Here is a 14,774-nt window from a genome sequence, read left to right as displayed (position 1 = left end):
GAACGAAAATAATAAAAAGAAAAAGCACAAAGTACGTGTTAAAAAGTGGACTAGTGTCGAAGCAGAAGCTATACAGAATTAAATTAAAGGCATAGCGACATAGTTTGCAACAACAAATACTACTAAAAAATAACTGCACACAAGCTCGGCATTTAGCCAACAAAAAAAGATTGAAACCGGAGCATTAAACTTTCGTTTCCACATTTAAGTAGCGAACGGGTCGTCATATCTGTAATAATGACATCTACAACAAATTCAACAGCATCGTCGTCTGGAGGTGGCAGTGAATCAAGCAATGAAACAACACCATTGGAAACCTCCTCGTCGTCATCATCAACATCCTCGACTGCATCTGCTTCAGTACCAAATAATATTGAATTGGAATATAATAAAATATCGAGTGATCGCAATGGTTGGCAGCGTTTATACCAGGTAAGCATGTAACCACCAGCCAGCCAGTGATATGGTATGGTTCGCAGCTCACAATTGCCTTGGATAACCGCACACATACCCGTTAGCACGGAACGGCGGAGAGCACACACTTGAAGCCCACTAGCACTTTTTAGGGAATTCTATATACCTATATGGACACAATGCAAAAACAGTTTTCTAACGAAAATTGAATACTGACCTCCATACGACTACCAAACGACCAACCACTCTTCACGTTATTTGAACTAAGTAATTCATTGAATTTCTGTTGATTTGTTGCTTTAGTTATGTTGTCTTGCTTGGCCTTTCGTTGTTGTATTTGAAATCCAATGTGACTATGTATGTATGGATGAGTGAGTGTGTGTGTGATTGTTTGGGCGAGTGTACGTTTGCTCCTTTCGTTTTAAAAATAAATTCTACGAAAGCCTGATGAATTCACAAGAATATATCAGTCAACTATGAACCTTTATTTTCAGATTAAAAAAAATAATGAAATGAAAATATAATTTTTATTTGAATCCTTGAAGTATTATTTTCAAACATATAGGTATTTAATCACAAAATATTTTCAATATTTTTTTATTATTAAAAAATAGGGAAAACATTTAAAAACAAATAATAATCTTCTATATGTATAAAAGGAAAAAAGGGCAGTACCGATTTTGGTTATTCGTGCCTTTTTCTAAGGCTACATGGACACATTAGGATAATATCTAAAATAAACTTGTTCACAATATACGACTCTTTGTGGTTCACAAAAAATAAAATTGTGGTTCCGATTTTATTTTTATAACTTCCGCCTCGAAATATTCACCCGGGTCCCCACAAATATATATTATTGATCAGAATAAAATTCTATGTTCTTTTTAAGTATGTCCGTCTATTCAAATCACGATAGAGATCGCAATATTTAAGATACAGCTCGGAAATTTTGCACAGACATTGCTAGTACTCCTAGAATGTTTGGTGTTGCAAATAGGATATATCGGTCCACGATTTTGGTGTAGCCTCCATATAACGGCACCCACCACCAATATATTGGCTGTAATTTGGCATTTTGGATTCTCATTGTATAGAACATGTCCGTACCAAAAATTAATAATATTGACCCAAGTTTCAGGGTAACACCCACATAACGGAACCCCCCGATATTCGGTATCTAGGGGGATTTTGAACATGTTTTTCAAACCGAATTTGCTGTAGTTTAGTTCCGCCACATATGTCCAAAGGTGTCAGATAAGGCTGGGTTTTTGGAAATTCTAATTAGAGCGGCACGAAATGTACTAAATATGGTCACATTTGTATTTGGTGAACTGGAACTCTTAAATTTAAAATGAGAGTCACTGAGGGATAGATGTAGCAAAGGGTTTTTAGGAAATTCGAACTATAAGCATCCGAAGAGTACTAATATGTACTAAATTTAGTACAATTTCGTAGCATGTCAATGGATAGAGCTAAAAACTTGGAATTTGGAATGCAAATTGAGCGGTAGGGTCGATATAAGAGGTGGTTTTGAAAGCGTGTACTCATGTATACGAAAATTTAGTGTCACTGTTGGGTTGTAGGATTGGGTTTTGTAGAAATTTTAGGAAATTCGTACTAAATTTGGTACAATTTAAATTTTGGGGAATTGGAAATTTGTACTAAATGGTACCAAATTTTGTTTGGGTGAACCGATAGAACTGAAATCTTGACATTTGCAGTTAGGATCACTGTAGGGGTATGGAATTGGAGTATGTATGAAATTTTGGAAATGTCTACCAACGTGTACTAAATGGCACTAAATTTGGTACAATTTGGATTTAGACTGATAGAGCTGGAATCCAGAAATTGGGTAATAAGATCTCTATTGGATTGCATTATGTAGGTGGTAATTGAAATTGGTATGTATGTGTACTAACTAAATTTGATTTGGTGTGTAGTGTTGAGATAGTTTTGGAAATACGTACAATAAGAGAGCATAGGTACTAAAGTGGTAGGTGTTAAATGGTACTAAAGTGTTAATTATGGTCGGTATTGGTTTTTTAATAATTCCCATATTCTCTTACGAAGTAGCGGGCATATGCTAGTTGTAATGTATAATGACAATTGCGAAGATATGGAGATGTTGACTCTGGAATCTCCTATTTATATTGACTTGTATTTATTTTAAAGTCACATATTGTAAAATCGGTTACGCTGATAAAATTATACAATGTAAATCACTAAAAACGCTAACCCAATATCGTTTAAATAGGATATATATTAAATAGCCAGTCATTTGAAATAATTTTAAATTTTCGTAATTGATAGAGTGTAAATGAGATCCGTTAGCTTTAAGATCTTCATTTCCAGACGAAAGGCTTGATACGATACGAATGCCGACAACCCCTTGTAAATTTGGGTTTTTAAAATATAAAATTTTTATGTAATAACTAAAAATTCTCGAAAATTTGTATTAACAAAATTGAAAAAGTACGTTTTCGTACATTTAGTTTTTTTTATCAGTGAGAAACAACAAAATACTTTTGAGTCGTGACTTTTCATCCCAACTGAATAACTGGCCTATAAAAATTAGCTAAAATTTGCAGACTTTTAGTTCTTAGTTCGAGAAGACAATGTTGTTTAAAATAACGACTTTCTTTTAATTTTTGACATAATATCATTATTATAACCCACATATATAGATAACGAAACTTCTTCATATCATCATGGGCTCTCTTGTAAATAACACTAGAAAATCATACATTAAGATCAACCCGTAAAAACAATCGAAAACAGCATAATTGAGTTTAATATTGTATGCACCAGATACATCACTTGTTCGTTCATATTAAACAACATTGTGTTGTTACATTTGATGCATGCCTTTACGGTGAAAATTGTTAATGATGTTACATGTTTTATTTTCATTTAGCATGCCTATATGCCCAGGCATCGACGAATGTATGAACATTACATTTTATTTAGTTTTTAAATTAGTTTACGTTCATCACATATGAAGATATATATAAATCCATGTTATGAATGTGTGTGTAATTGGTATTATAAAAATAATTATTAATATACATATATTCATGTATGCGTACATTTGAGAAAAATCGCAGATAGACTAGTCAACATATAAATAATGATTTGTGTAATTTTTTGACATGGAGCCATAACTGAATTGGTTTTTTACCATAATACAGTGCAGAATATTAAAGACAAATTATAATCGAGACCATTTATATTGAAAAATGTACACTTCATAATCATCCAAGTAAACTTTTCTCGTAGAAAACAATTGTAAAAACTTCAGTAAATCTGCCTGACGTACTTCAATAATTAATGAGATGTTTTTACAGCATTGACATAATTCCGACATGTCTCTTATGGGACAATGACCTGAGGTGCACAAGATACATTTCCTCAGTTGTCGGATAGCGTTATAATAAATAAATACCATAACCCAAAACTACTAAAAAATGTCGTTCCCACGACAATCGGATCTACGCTCCGGAACGACCCGAGTTCGACTCGGCCAGGGATTGTCAACCCAGCGACAGCTGTACAAAACGAAAGTTTTTTCCACAGGTGAGCAATTCATGTCGGCAGCTTTGCTCGCCATTCTTTTAATCCGTGCCGGCGTTGAGCATCGCTGCAAATTCCACCTCTGTGCGATGCAATGTTTGCAACAACTGGTGTCACCTGAGGAGGTGCTCAGGTCTCACCTCACACCGCGACTGGTCACACAGCTTCATTGCCAGCTGTTGCCTGCAGCCTTCGACATCTAGCACCTTAACTCCAACAGCCCCGAGAAATTCCATCCCTTCTCAGCAACCTGCCCAGAACTCCAAGTGGTACTGTTCGGTTTGCGGGGAAATAATACGGAGAAATATGACATCTGTAAGGTGCAATGGTTGCAGAAACTGGTGCCATATGAGAAGATGTACCACCCTGCGTTCACACAGGAATTGGAATCCAGGCTTTGTAGCCGATTGCTGCACTAACAATCCAGCAATATCCGCTAGAATCCAGTGGAGTCCTTCCAGTACTACGGCTAGCACTCCGTCTAGTTTTCCATCCAGTAGTACTGCTACTAGTGTGAGTACTAGTGGTAGAGCTAGTTATTCCGTTAGCTCTTCCTCCAGTTCTGCTGCTAGCTCCCCGGCTAGTTTTCCGTTAAGCAGAACTCCTACCAGTTCCAATGCTGGTAGTTCCACTAGTTATTCTACTAGTGATTCGCGTACTACGGCTAGCACTCCGTCTAGTTCTCCATCCAGTAGTACGACCACTAGTGCTCATACTGGTAGTGAAGTTAGTTATTCTACTAGCTTCTCTTCCTATTCTACGGCTAGCACTCCGTCTAGCCATTCATCAAGTAGAATTCATTCTAGTGTTCCGACTAGCACTCCTTCTAGTCATCCTATTCCAACAACGAATGCTCAAAACTTCCCATCCAGACAACAGCGTTACAGGCAGGTTTTCCGTTCGCCGAATAACTCCACCCGCCTGCCTCCACAGCAGCAGTCCATGCAGGGGAGTGATCCAAATACCTCATTCCTAATCATGCAATTTAATTGTAATGGTCTTAGGAATAAGGTAATTGAGATCACAAACTTCATGCATGAAAACAACATCCTCATTGCTGCCTTGCAAGAGACGAAGCTGACCAGTAGTTGTTCCTTATCCTCCTCCGGGAATTACAATATCATTCGGCGAGACAGAGATAGAGACCATGGCGGGGGACTCGCATTCATCATCCAGCGAGATGTCAGATATACTCTGACTACCCCTCCGTCTCCTTCCCAGTCTGATCCTTTCCTGGAGGTTTTGAGCATTTCAGTTCATTCCGACGATGCTGAAATTGAAATTGTCAATGTATATATTCCGCCCGTCAACAGCATTGGGGCTAGTTATCATCCAAGCATCATCCATCTGCTGCAGGGAGATAATAAACTTGTTCTTGGCGATTTCAACGCTCATCATGAGATATGGTATTCTCAACTTCCAAATGATCCTCGCGGTGTTCTTATTGCAAACCAGATAGACGAGTCCGATTTCGCTTCCATCAATGAGGAATCCTCTACCAGAGTCACTGCCAGGTGTTCGAGCTCTCCGGACATTTCCATCGTCAGTCCATCGCTCCTTCCATATACTTCCTGGCAAACCAAGGTCGCTTTAAATTCAGACCATATTCCCATCCTGGTCACGGTAGAGAAACCCAGCGATTTCGTGGAGCCCGATCAGCGTACTTTCATGAATTATAATAAAGCCAACTGGCACGGCTTCACAAAATTCATTGAGGACTCCTTAAGTCCTATGCCGCCACCCGTATGTGCCAGAAAGGGTGAGAAGATTTTCCGAGAAATTATTCAAAAAGCGGCAAAACGCTTTATTCCTGCGGGCAGAATTCCTCTAATGAGACCAAATTATCCATCCAGGGCATCCAGATTGGCACAGCAACGCGACCAACTCCGTGCCGAAAGCCCCGCTGACGACAGAATTCCGCAGCTTAGCGCTGAAATAGATGCTCTAGTCCTTGAGCACAGGCGCTCTAAATGGTTAGAACACCTTAACCACTGCAACATAAATTCCAAGCAGCTATGGTCCACAATTAAGAGTCTATCTGGTTCCAAAAGAAATAAAAATCTCCCTGCTATTTCCTTCGATAACATTCAACATTCCGATGCCAAAAAATGTGCAATGCAGTTCTGCCGCCAATTCATTGAGCATCCATCTTCGCAGAACAGGACCAAGCGAGCAGTTATCCGGAGATCCAAGAATCTTAAAAGAGACTTGCAGCCACTATCATTTACATCCAGCGAGGTAGAGGCAATTATCTCCAAATCCAAACCATCCAAAGCCCTTGGTCCAGACGGCATATCCATGTTCATGTTAAAGAAGCTTGGAGCAATAGGGCTGGGCTATCTGACCAAAGTCCTCGAGTTATCGATGTCACAGTTGGTAATTCCTGACATTTGGAAAGTTGCCCGGATTATTCCAATCCTAAAACCTGATAAATCCGCTACTAATGGGGAATCCTACCGCCCGATTTCTCTTCTGTCACCAGTAGCCAAGGTTTTAGAGTCTCTATTGCTTCCGTCCCTGAAACAGCATTTCGTTCTTGCTCCCCACCAACACGGTTTCAGGGAATCATATAGCACAACAACGGCTTTGCAAGAAATTACTTCCAAGATTGCGAATGGCCTCAATCAGCGACGACCACCTGAACGGACCATTGTGGCAGCTCTAGATCTGTCCAAGGCGTTTGATACGGTCGATCATTCCGAGCTGATTTCCGATATCACAAATTCCACCCTTCCATGTGATATCAAACGTTGGCTTGCCAACTACCTTAATGGGCGGCAGGCCTTCGTTGAGTTCCGTGGCCAAAAATCCAAATATCGCAAGATCAAAATGGGAGTACCGCAAGGCGGTGTCCTTTCTCCCATTTTGTTCAACATGTATCTTGCGAAACTCCCCATTCCTCCACCAGATGTTTCAGTGGTGTCGTACGCCGATGACTGTACGATTATTTCGTCCGGCGTTAACATTGACGACGTAAGTGCAAGAATTTCCAACTATCTAGCCACCATCACCAACTTCTTCCGGGAGCGCAATCTAAAATTATCCACTGCAAAGTCTACCGTGTCACTTTTCACTTCCTGGACGCGAGAAGTCAATCTAGAACTTGACATTTCCGTTGAAGGTAGGCGCATCCCCACCGTCCATAATCCGAAAATCCTTGGGGTGGTCTTCGATAGCCTCCTTCATTTCTCCTCGCATTCCAATTACATCAACCAGAAGGTGAAAGCTAGGAATAAAGTTCTGAAAGCTTTGGCTGGCACCTCCTGGGGCAAGGATAAAGAAACGCTGGTAACGACTTATAAGGCTATAGGTCGTTCCATCCTGAATTATGCTGCCCCAGTCTGGACTTCTTTCCTTAGCGACACACAATGGAGATCATTGCAAACTTCCCAAAATAATGCACTCCGAATTGCAACCGGGTGTGTCCAGATGACGAGTGTCGATCACCTCCATGAGGAGACCAGGATGCTGTCAGTCAAGCAACATAATGTGTTGTTGACTAGACAGTTCCTGCTGGCATGCTATCTGCCGTGTCATCCTAACCATCACACTGTGATGGCAGATCCACCTCCGCGACACATCCGCCAGGACTTCAGGCGCTATCGTGATGGCATCCAAGACGTCATTCCATCGGACGTCAACAGATTGTCGATAGCGAATGCGATGAAATCCGTGCATCAACTGGCGGTCTCCGATGCCATAAATGGCTACAGATGCAATAAAGTCCTACAACAACATCCTCCTGCAATTTCGGAAAGTGAGAGGCTTCTCCCTAGGCAAACCCGTTCAATTCTGGCACAACTAAGGTCCGGATACAGCAATGTACTCAACTCGTATCGAGAGCGCATTGTCCCCGGAACCCTAAACAGGTGTCCCTCCTGCCAGCAAAGCCCTCACGACACACACCATTTATTCAATTGTCCGTCCGAGCCTACGAGTCTACTGCCCATAGACTTATGGCTAAAGCCATTAGAGGTGGCACAATTTCTCAGGCTACCCTCTTCAAATCCGAATTCCTAATTAATTAATTAATATATTTTCCTTTTCCTTCTTCCGTTTTCTTCTATCACATTTTTCAGGAAAGAACTTTCGTCAACAGCCAACCTGTTACAACAACAACTAAAAAATGTGATTTGAAATTATATGTTTAGTTACAAACTTATTTATTCTTAAAAAAAACTAAACATTTTGAGGTGATATCTTGTAAACCACGAAGAGCATACACGAAAATCTTTCTTCCACATACGTCGACAAATTTTTGCATAGATACCCAATGAGAACTCTCTGTGCCAATTACTGCCAATTTTATTGTAAAATGTGGCTGATATATAAAAATTACCTTAAATCGGGAGGTACGGTTAAAGTGGGGCTATATCAAAACTTGGACTCAGAGATCCCATTTTCCATATTCGACGTGATTAATTGACATGACTAATATTTAGTAAGTTTTGAAAATATTTATTGGAGTAAATTGGAAAACTAACTTATATTTTCTTTGATATTAATAATTTATTATTATAAAAAAATCTTAATTCATTAATATATTTTTCTATATCCTTTTTTAGGAAATTCGCGAAAAATGCGAACGAGAAGCGAATGAAAAGCATTTCTGCACCAGTGAATCAGAAAAATCTCACAACCGTTGCTTAAACAGATATCGCGATGTTAATCCTTATGATCATTCTAGAATCATACTGCACAGAGGCAGTGTCGATTATATCAATGCAAATTTGGTTAAGGTTAAAATAAATTTTCTACGAAAAATTTACGTTTAATATTATACGACATTTATTTCCATTCAATTTACAGATGGGACGGGCAGAACGTAAATATATCTTAACCCAAGGACCCCTTGTAGATACAGTTGGGCATTTTTGGTTAATGGTCTGGGAACAAAAGTCTCGAGCCATTCTTATGTTGAACAAATTAATGGAAAAGAAACAGCCAAAATGTCACTTGTATTGGCCGGAGCGTAAAGGTCCCGAAAATGCAATGAGATTGAATGAAGTGAAATTAACTGTAGAATTCCTACATTGGACAGAGTACAAAAACTTTTGTGTTCGATGGTTCAAGTGAGATATATATTTTATTGGAATACTTTTTATTCGCTCTAAAAGCAGATGGCATGATAATTAACCCTTTTGTGTTGTTGTTGTTGTTTTAGATTGACTGACCTTCAATCGAACCAAAGTCGAAATATTATACAATTCCATTATACAACCTGGCCCGATTTTGGTGTGCCCAGTTCACCAGTTGCGTTTTTATATTTTCTCAAAGAGGTACGAGCTTCAGGAGCTTTAGATCCCAACGAAGGACCTGCAGTTGTACACTGCAGTGCTGGTATAGGTCGTTCGGGCACATTCTGTCTGGTTGACTGTTGTCTGGTGTTGGTAAGTTTGCGTGTGTGCCAATGTGATAGTAATTTGTAATTGATATCACGATTATCTGCTAGGTTGACAAAGAGGGTGTAAATAATGTTTCTGTGCAGGATGTCTTGTATGAATTACGTCGATATCGCATGGGATTAATACAAACCGCCGACCAATTGTATTTTTCATATCAAGCCATTATTGAAGGCATTAAACTACTTAAAGATCAGGTATGACAATAATAATTGTTGTTTCCGTCCACAGCTGTTTGCATTATGCCACCTGTTTTTTTCGTTTTCTTTCTTTTATAGAACTTTATGAATTATAATGAAGTGGTGTACAACTCAGTTGAAGATCATTGCCAACAAAATGACGAGTACAATTTAGATGAAACTCCACCGCCTTTACCACCGCGTACACATTCACTTCTACCCATGGCGGGTAGTGGTGCCGATGGGTCGTTACGTTTGAACCTAGCAGCCGGCAACAATTCTCAAAACAAACCTTTGCCCAATATACCGACCAGTGTTAGTTTCAATGATGACTTGTATGCGCCCGACAATGACAAAACCAACAAGGATGCTTTGAATAATTTCATAAATAATGAACGAAATTCAGATGCTACGAATATGACACATCGGCCGCTACCACCACTGCCACGGGAGAATCCATTAGATCGCGTACATGAATCGGACAGCGATGAGAACGAGTACTCGGAGGATGACAGTGATGTTGAAAATGACAATGAAGACCACCATGTCGTTGCTGACGCGGAAGTCAATGACAACGATGCGGCAACAAAGCACAATCACCAACACAGTAAAACACTGGCAAATGAGATGGTGGACCAAGAAACTAAGAAATTGAATGGTATTGATGCGACAGAACCAGTGAGGTAATGCAATCTACTACTAATCTCGTAATTTGTGTCCGGGGTTAATATACATTATTTTATTTACTTATTTATTTTTCAGCCCCGACAACGAATTGAGGCGCCGTAAACGAGCCGAACGTCAAGCGAATATCGAGCAAAAAGTTAATGAAATCAAAAGAAAACAGCGCGAAAACGAGGAGAACAAACAAACGGCGAAAAAACGAAGGTCATTAATTACTTATATAACAGCGGGTGTTGTTGTGGGTGTTATCTGTGTTTATGTCTATTCTAAATGGGCCTAGATCTTTATTTTCCCAATACGCGTAAATATGTTCTCCCCCTTACCTAGCAACTACCGTGGGCCATTTCACGCAGAGATCACTTTCTCGCTAGTGTAATGGCCGTTAAAACGAAGTGTTGTGTTGCCCACACACAACTACGACCTTGGGAAGAATATAGAGTGAGAATATGGTAACGAACAATAAATTAAAAGAAGAGTAAACACTTTTTGTTTTGCCACCTATTATTAAATAACATCGACTAAATGAATTTTTTCTACTTCTATTTATATTATGGAAAGTGAACAACAACAACAAAACATATTATTAATATTTACTTGTAAAAACTAAGTTTTTGCAATTAGAACTTTTATTATATCATATAACTTAGAGGAACGCACATACACTAATTATTTCTAATTACATATAAAGCATACTAGACATGATGATGAAGAAACATGATGAGAAGAATGAAAAGAAAGCTGCAAAAAAAACCCAATACCATATTAAGCATACATATATAGACACAGACGCTGCAGGATAACACTTGTAAGAAGCACACACACCCACTCACATGTACACTGTTTTCCATTTTCTCATGATTTCGTTCAAATAAATATGATTGTTGTAATCTAGTTTTGTACTGCAATCGACGACTGAGCAATGCTGACATAAATTTGGCGTGTTTTACAAAAAAATCGAAATGAAAATAAAATTGTTTATAGTATATACTTTTTGAATTGTAAAGAAATATGTTGCATATTTGTTTATTAATTTTTTAGTCTTTTAGCATTATTATTTACTCAAATGCTTTTATTCTACTTAAAAAAACATTTAGTTTCAAAAATATTTAGATAATTTTGCATAATATCGTGTTCTTATTCGACAAAAGGAAATGTTGTACAGATCAGAATCAATGCTTGACAAAATAAAACACGCCGCCTTATGTTGATTGATCTAAAAGTCATTATTTATTTGTTCGGATTATAAGAAAGCACGCAAAGCGTTGTAGTTTGTTTACAGATTTATTTAATATACATATCGGTTTATAAGTACATACAAATATTTTTTTATAAAAGATGTTTTTTCCAAGAACAAAAACTTTAAATTATTACAATTCTACGATGGTATAGACGACGTTGAAGATAATGTGTTAAAATTATATTTCTGAATATTATACTACTTTATAAAGATATAATCTACAGTAGATATTCGTTTTGCATATTTAGACATTCTCACAATGAAGTAAAACATACAAAAATTAAAAAGCTAACACAAACTTTGGGATATTTAAAATTTAGATTATGATCTGCAATAGACTGATAAATCGTGAATATAAATAACCACATTTAATATTACAAAAGCATGGAAAGCTTTTTTGGCCTAAAATAATTTGCTATAGTAATATCAACTAAAACGATTAGGGACAGGTGTTTTTTTGTGAACGTTTGTGAAAACGTGTTTTTGAAATTTATATGAAATTACTATATTGACCTATTTGAATTTGTTGGTTTCATTTGATTTATTATCAATCTTGCCAAATTGTTTTTTTTTCATTTTAGTATTTTGTTTGCAGATCAATTAATGTTTTTACTGTGGTCTTGTTTTGCTTCAACCCATTACAACACAATATATTTCTCTAATTCATTCTCTGTAAAGTTAGTTGATGACTTTAATTTATTTATTATTCTCGAAAGAATTCAGCGCTTAAGAATAATGCGTTACGCAGTGAATGAAAGAGAAAAACAAAATCAAAATCTAAACACCAAATTTTATACGAAATACACCATACATAAATATATAACCCCCCTCAACAAACAAAAAACCATGAGAATTTATACAAAAACTTTTTTGAATAATAGTATACAACCACACACATACTTACACACGACGAAACAGCAAGTGGGAAGAGAAAGAAATTTAAAACATACTAAATGTCATATACACATAGTTATATAGCAAATACTGAATATACAACTAAACATTATAACATTAATAAAAACAAATAATAAATGATTTATTTTTATAAATGTATCCTTATAAATCTAAACCAACAACAACAACAAAAGAAAACAAACCGCAACAATAATAAATGAAAAACATAATTACATTAAAAACCTATATTTATTTGAGTTGTTGTATTATTGTTGCTATACACAGTGGTGTGTACGAATATTGATGTATGTATATAGATTACAACCAATAATTCCCCGATATTTCCAATAGATCACGGTTTTTCAAAGAACATGCAATTTTCGATATAATCCTTCTTCACACATCCCTTAATGAAACACTTTCCACCCAGACATTTCATTAGGTTTGGAAATAGTTTGAGCCAGAGGTGGTCCGTCGGAAATTGTGACATAAATGACATGAATTTCCGATGTATAATACATATGCAAAACCATTAGATTTTTGACAATTGAGTTATTTCCATTAGTGAATATGGAAAATGAAACCCATATCAAATTTTTTTCTTCTCAAAACCGTTTAATATTTTTTGTCGGTACTATTAAGGAATAGCCATGATTTATGTATTCTTAAAAATAACCTTAGAAATTTGTCATACGGACAATCACTATTTCTTAAGGTGCTTGTGTTTGCGAATTGTCCATAAGACTCAAATTTTTGGAAGAAACTACTGCAGCCCACTCATTCCAACCACAATTGCTTTCTTTTGATGGAAGATTTCTACGGATGAAATCATTTGTATCATGTATCTGTATCATCAAATATCTGTTTGTCAAGGAGTGTAAAACATGAATAATTAAGTTTGGTCTTCTGACAGGAGTAAATATATCAATCTCAAAGCAAATAAAGAAAATTACAAAAAAGATAGATTTGTTATATTTACTATGTATGCAGTTTCAATCTGTTAAAACAAAAATTATACTGAAAAGCCCAAAATCATAAGCTAAATATGTATGTAGATTAATTTCCTTTATTCTTTTATTTCTATAAATAATTTTAATATTTTTTGTTTTCTTTTGCAGACACCAAGAAATTTAAAGAAATTTTAAGGTCTAATGACGTTGCCTAACATAACAAATCAAATATTAGCCATTTTAAATTGTTCCCAGCCTAACGAACAAAATTTGCATTAACAAGCAAAGCAAATCCATATTGAATGAGATTTTTTTAAATAGTATACTGTCAAATGTTGGCAATCACAATACGATATTGATGTGTTTGAATTCTCATTCAAAAAATGAAAAAGAAAACAACCATTAGTTGACAATAATCTATTTATCTGTAATCAGAAGAGTTTTCTTTTTTAATTGAAATTATGTTTAGTTTCCATTTCATTCTCATGTATTCACGTTCATTAATAAATTTTTTCATGTACATTGTATTGACTATAGTTTTTATTTGTTTTTTTTATTAAAATTGTACCTACATATGAGGGATATCGTTAATCCCCCAAGTACAGGTATAATTTTGGCAAAATAATTTTTTCTTTAAAATGTTTTAAAACATTTGTATTTATTATAAAAAAGTTGTTATTACTTTATAAAAAATATATTTTGTTCCCTTTTAAAAAATCACCCTCATCATTATTGTGATATGGTTCCAATTGATTTCGATAATTCTCGAATAAAATTGCAAGACAAAATTTAATATCCCTTTCGGAGCAAAATAACTTGGTACAATCCTTGGCCACAAATTATCGTGGAATAGGAATGTTGAGGAACACACTAAGAAAGTACTCATAGCACTCTATTCCTGCAAGAACTCTATAGGTAAGACTTGGGGACTAAGACCATACATTGGCTGTATGTGACGGTCGTACTTCCCATTCTTACATTGTATATGTATGGTGACAAGGTGTCAATTAAAAGATACTTCTGACTAAAAAGAATATAGTACAGCGATCAGCTTCGATACTGACAACCGGAGCGCTAAGAAGCACACCCAGGCAGCCTTGAATGCAACCAATGAACCTCCGAGTCTCCGAGAAATTGATGCCTGGAAGTCGCTGAACTTTCGTCACGCAAGTACCCTTCACACGACGCCTGGTTTTGACTTCTTGAAGAGGAGTACTCACATTAGTGACTATGTTCCCGCTCATAGAGACTTTAATGACATAAAAGTAGAGTTTCCTGGACCGCAGTTATCGTAAATATGAATTTTAAAAATTACCCCCAAATCTCAGTTCTACGTTCCAACAGTAATCATATTCCACACAAAATCAAATTGTACCAAATTAAGTACCGTTTACCGTACCGTAGAATCATTTATAAATATGAATTTTAAGAACTACCGCCAAAT

General features: G+C 36.6%; 1 protein-coding gene and 1 long non-coding RNA gene across 2 annotated transcripts; one reads left to right on the top strand and one right to left on the bottom strand.

Annotated features, from left to right (window-relative positions):
- Positions 1-237: 237 nt before the first annotated feature.
- LOC133330744 (tyrosine-protein phosphatase non-receptor type 61F-like) lies at positions 238-10,532 on the top strand. Its single transcript, XM_061539156.1, has 7 exons — positions 238-432; positions 8,550-8,723; positions 8,794-9,056; positions 9,149-9,374; positions 9,437-9,583; positions 9,665-10,248; positions 10,328-10,532. The coding sequence occupies exons 1-7, from the start codon at positions 238-240 to the stop codon at positions 10,527-10,529; spliced, it is 1,791 nt and encodes a 596-aa protein (XP_061395140.1). The 3' UTR covers positions 10,530-10,532.
- Positions 10,533-10,756: 224 nt separating this feature from the next.
- Positions 10,757-11,078, bottom strand: LOC133330751 (uncharacterized). Its single transcript, XR_009754357.1, has 2 exons — positions 11,032-11,078; positions 10,757-10,941 (listed from the first exon to the last, which is right to left on the bottom strand). It is a non-coding gene; the product is annotated as an uncharacterized LOC133330751 (long non-coding RNA).
- Between the last annotated feature and the right edge of the window lie 3,696 nt (positions 11,079-14,774).

This window comes from Musca vetustissima, unplaced genomic scaffold (assembly GCF_032173495.1).
Source record: "Musca vetustissima isolate MV318-11 ecotype Yass unplaced genomic scaffold, APGP_CSIRO_Mvet_v1 utg69497, whole genome shotgun sequence".
NCBI lineage: Eukaryota > Metazoa > Arthropoda > Insecta > Diptera > Muscidae > Musca > Musca vetustissima.
This window is presented reverse-complemented; position numbering and strand designations above follow the sequence as displayed.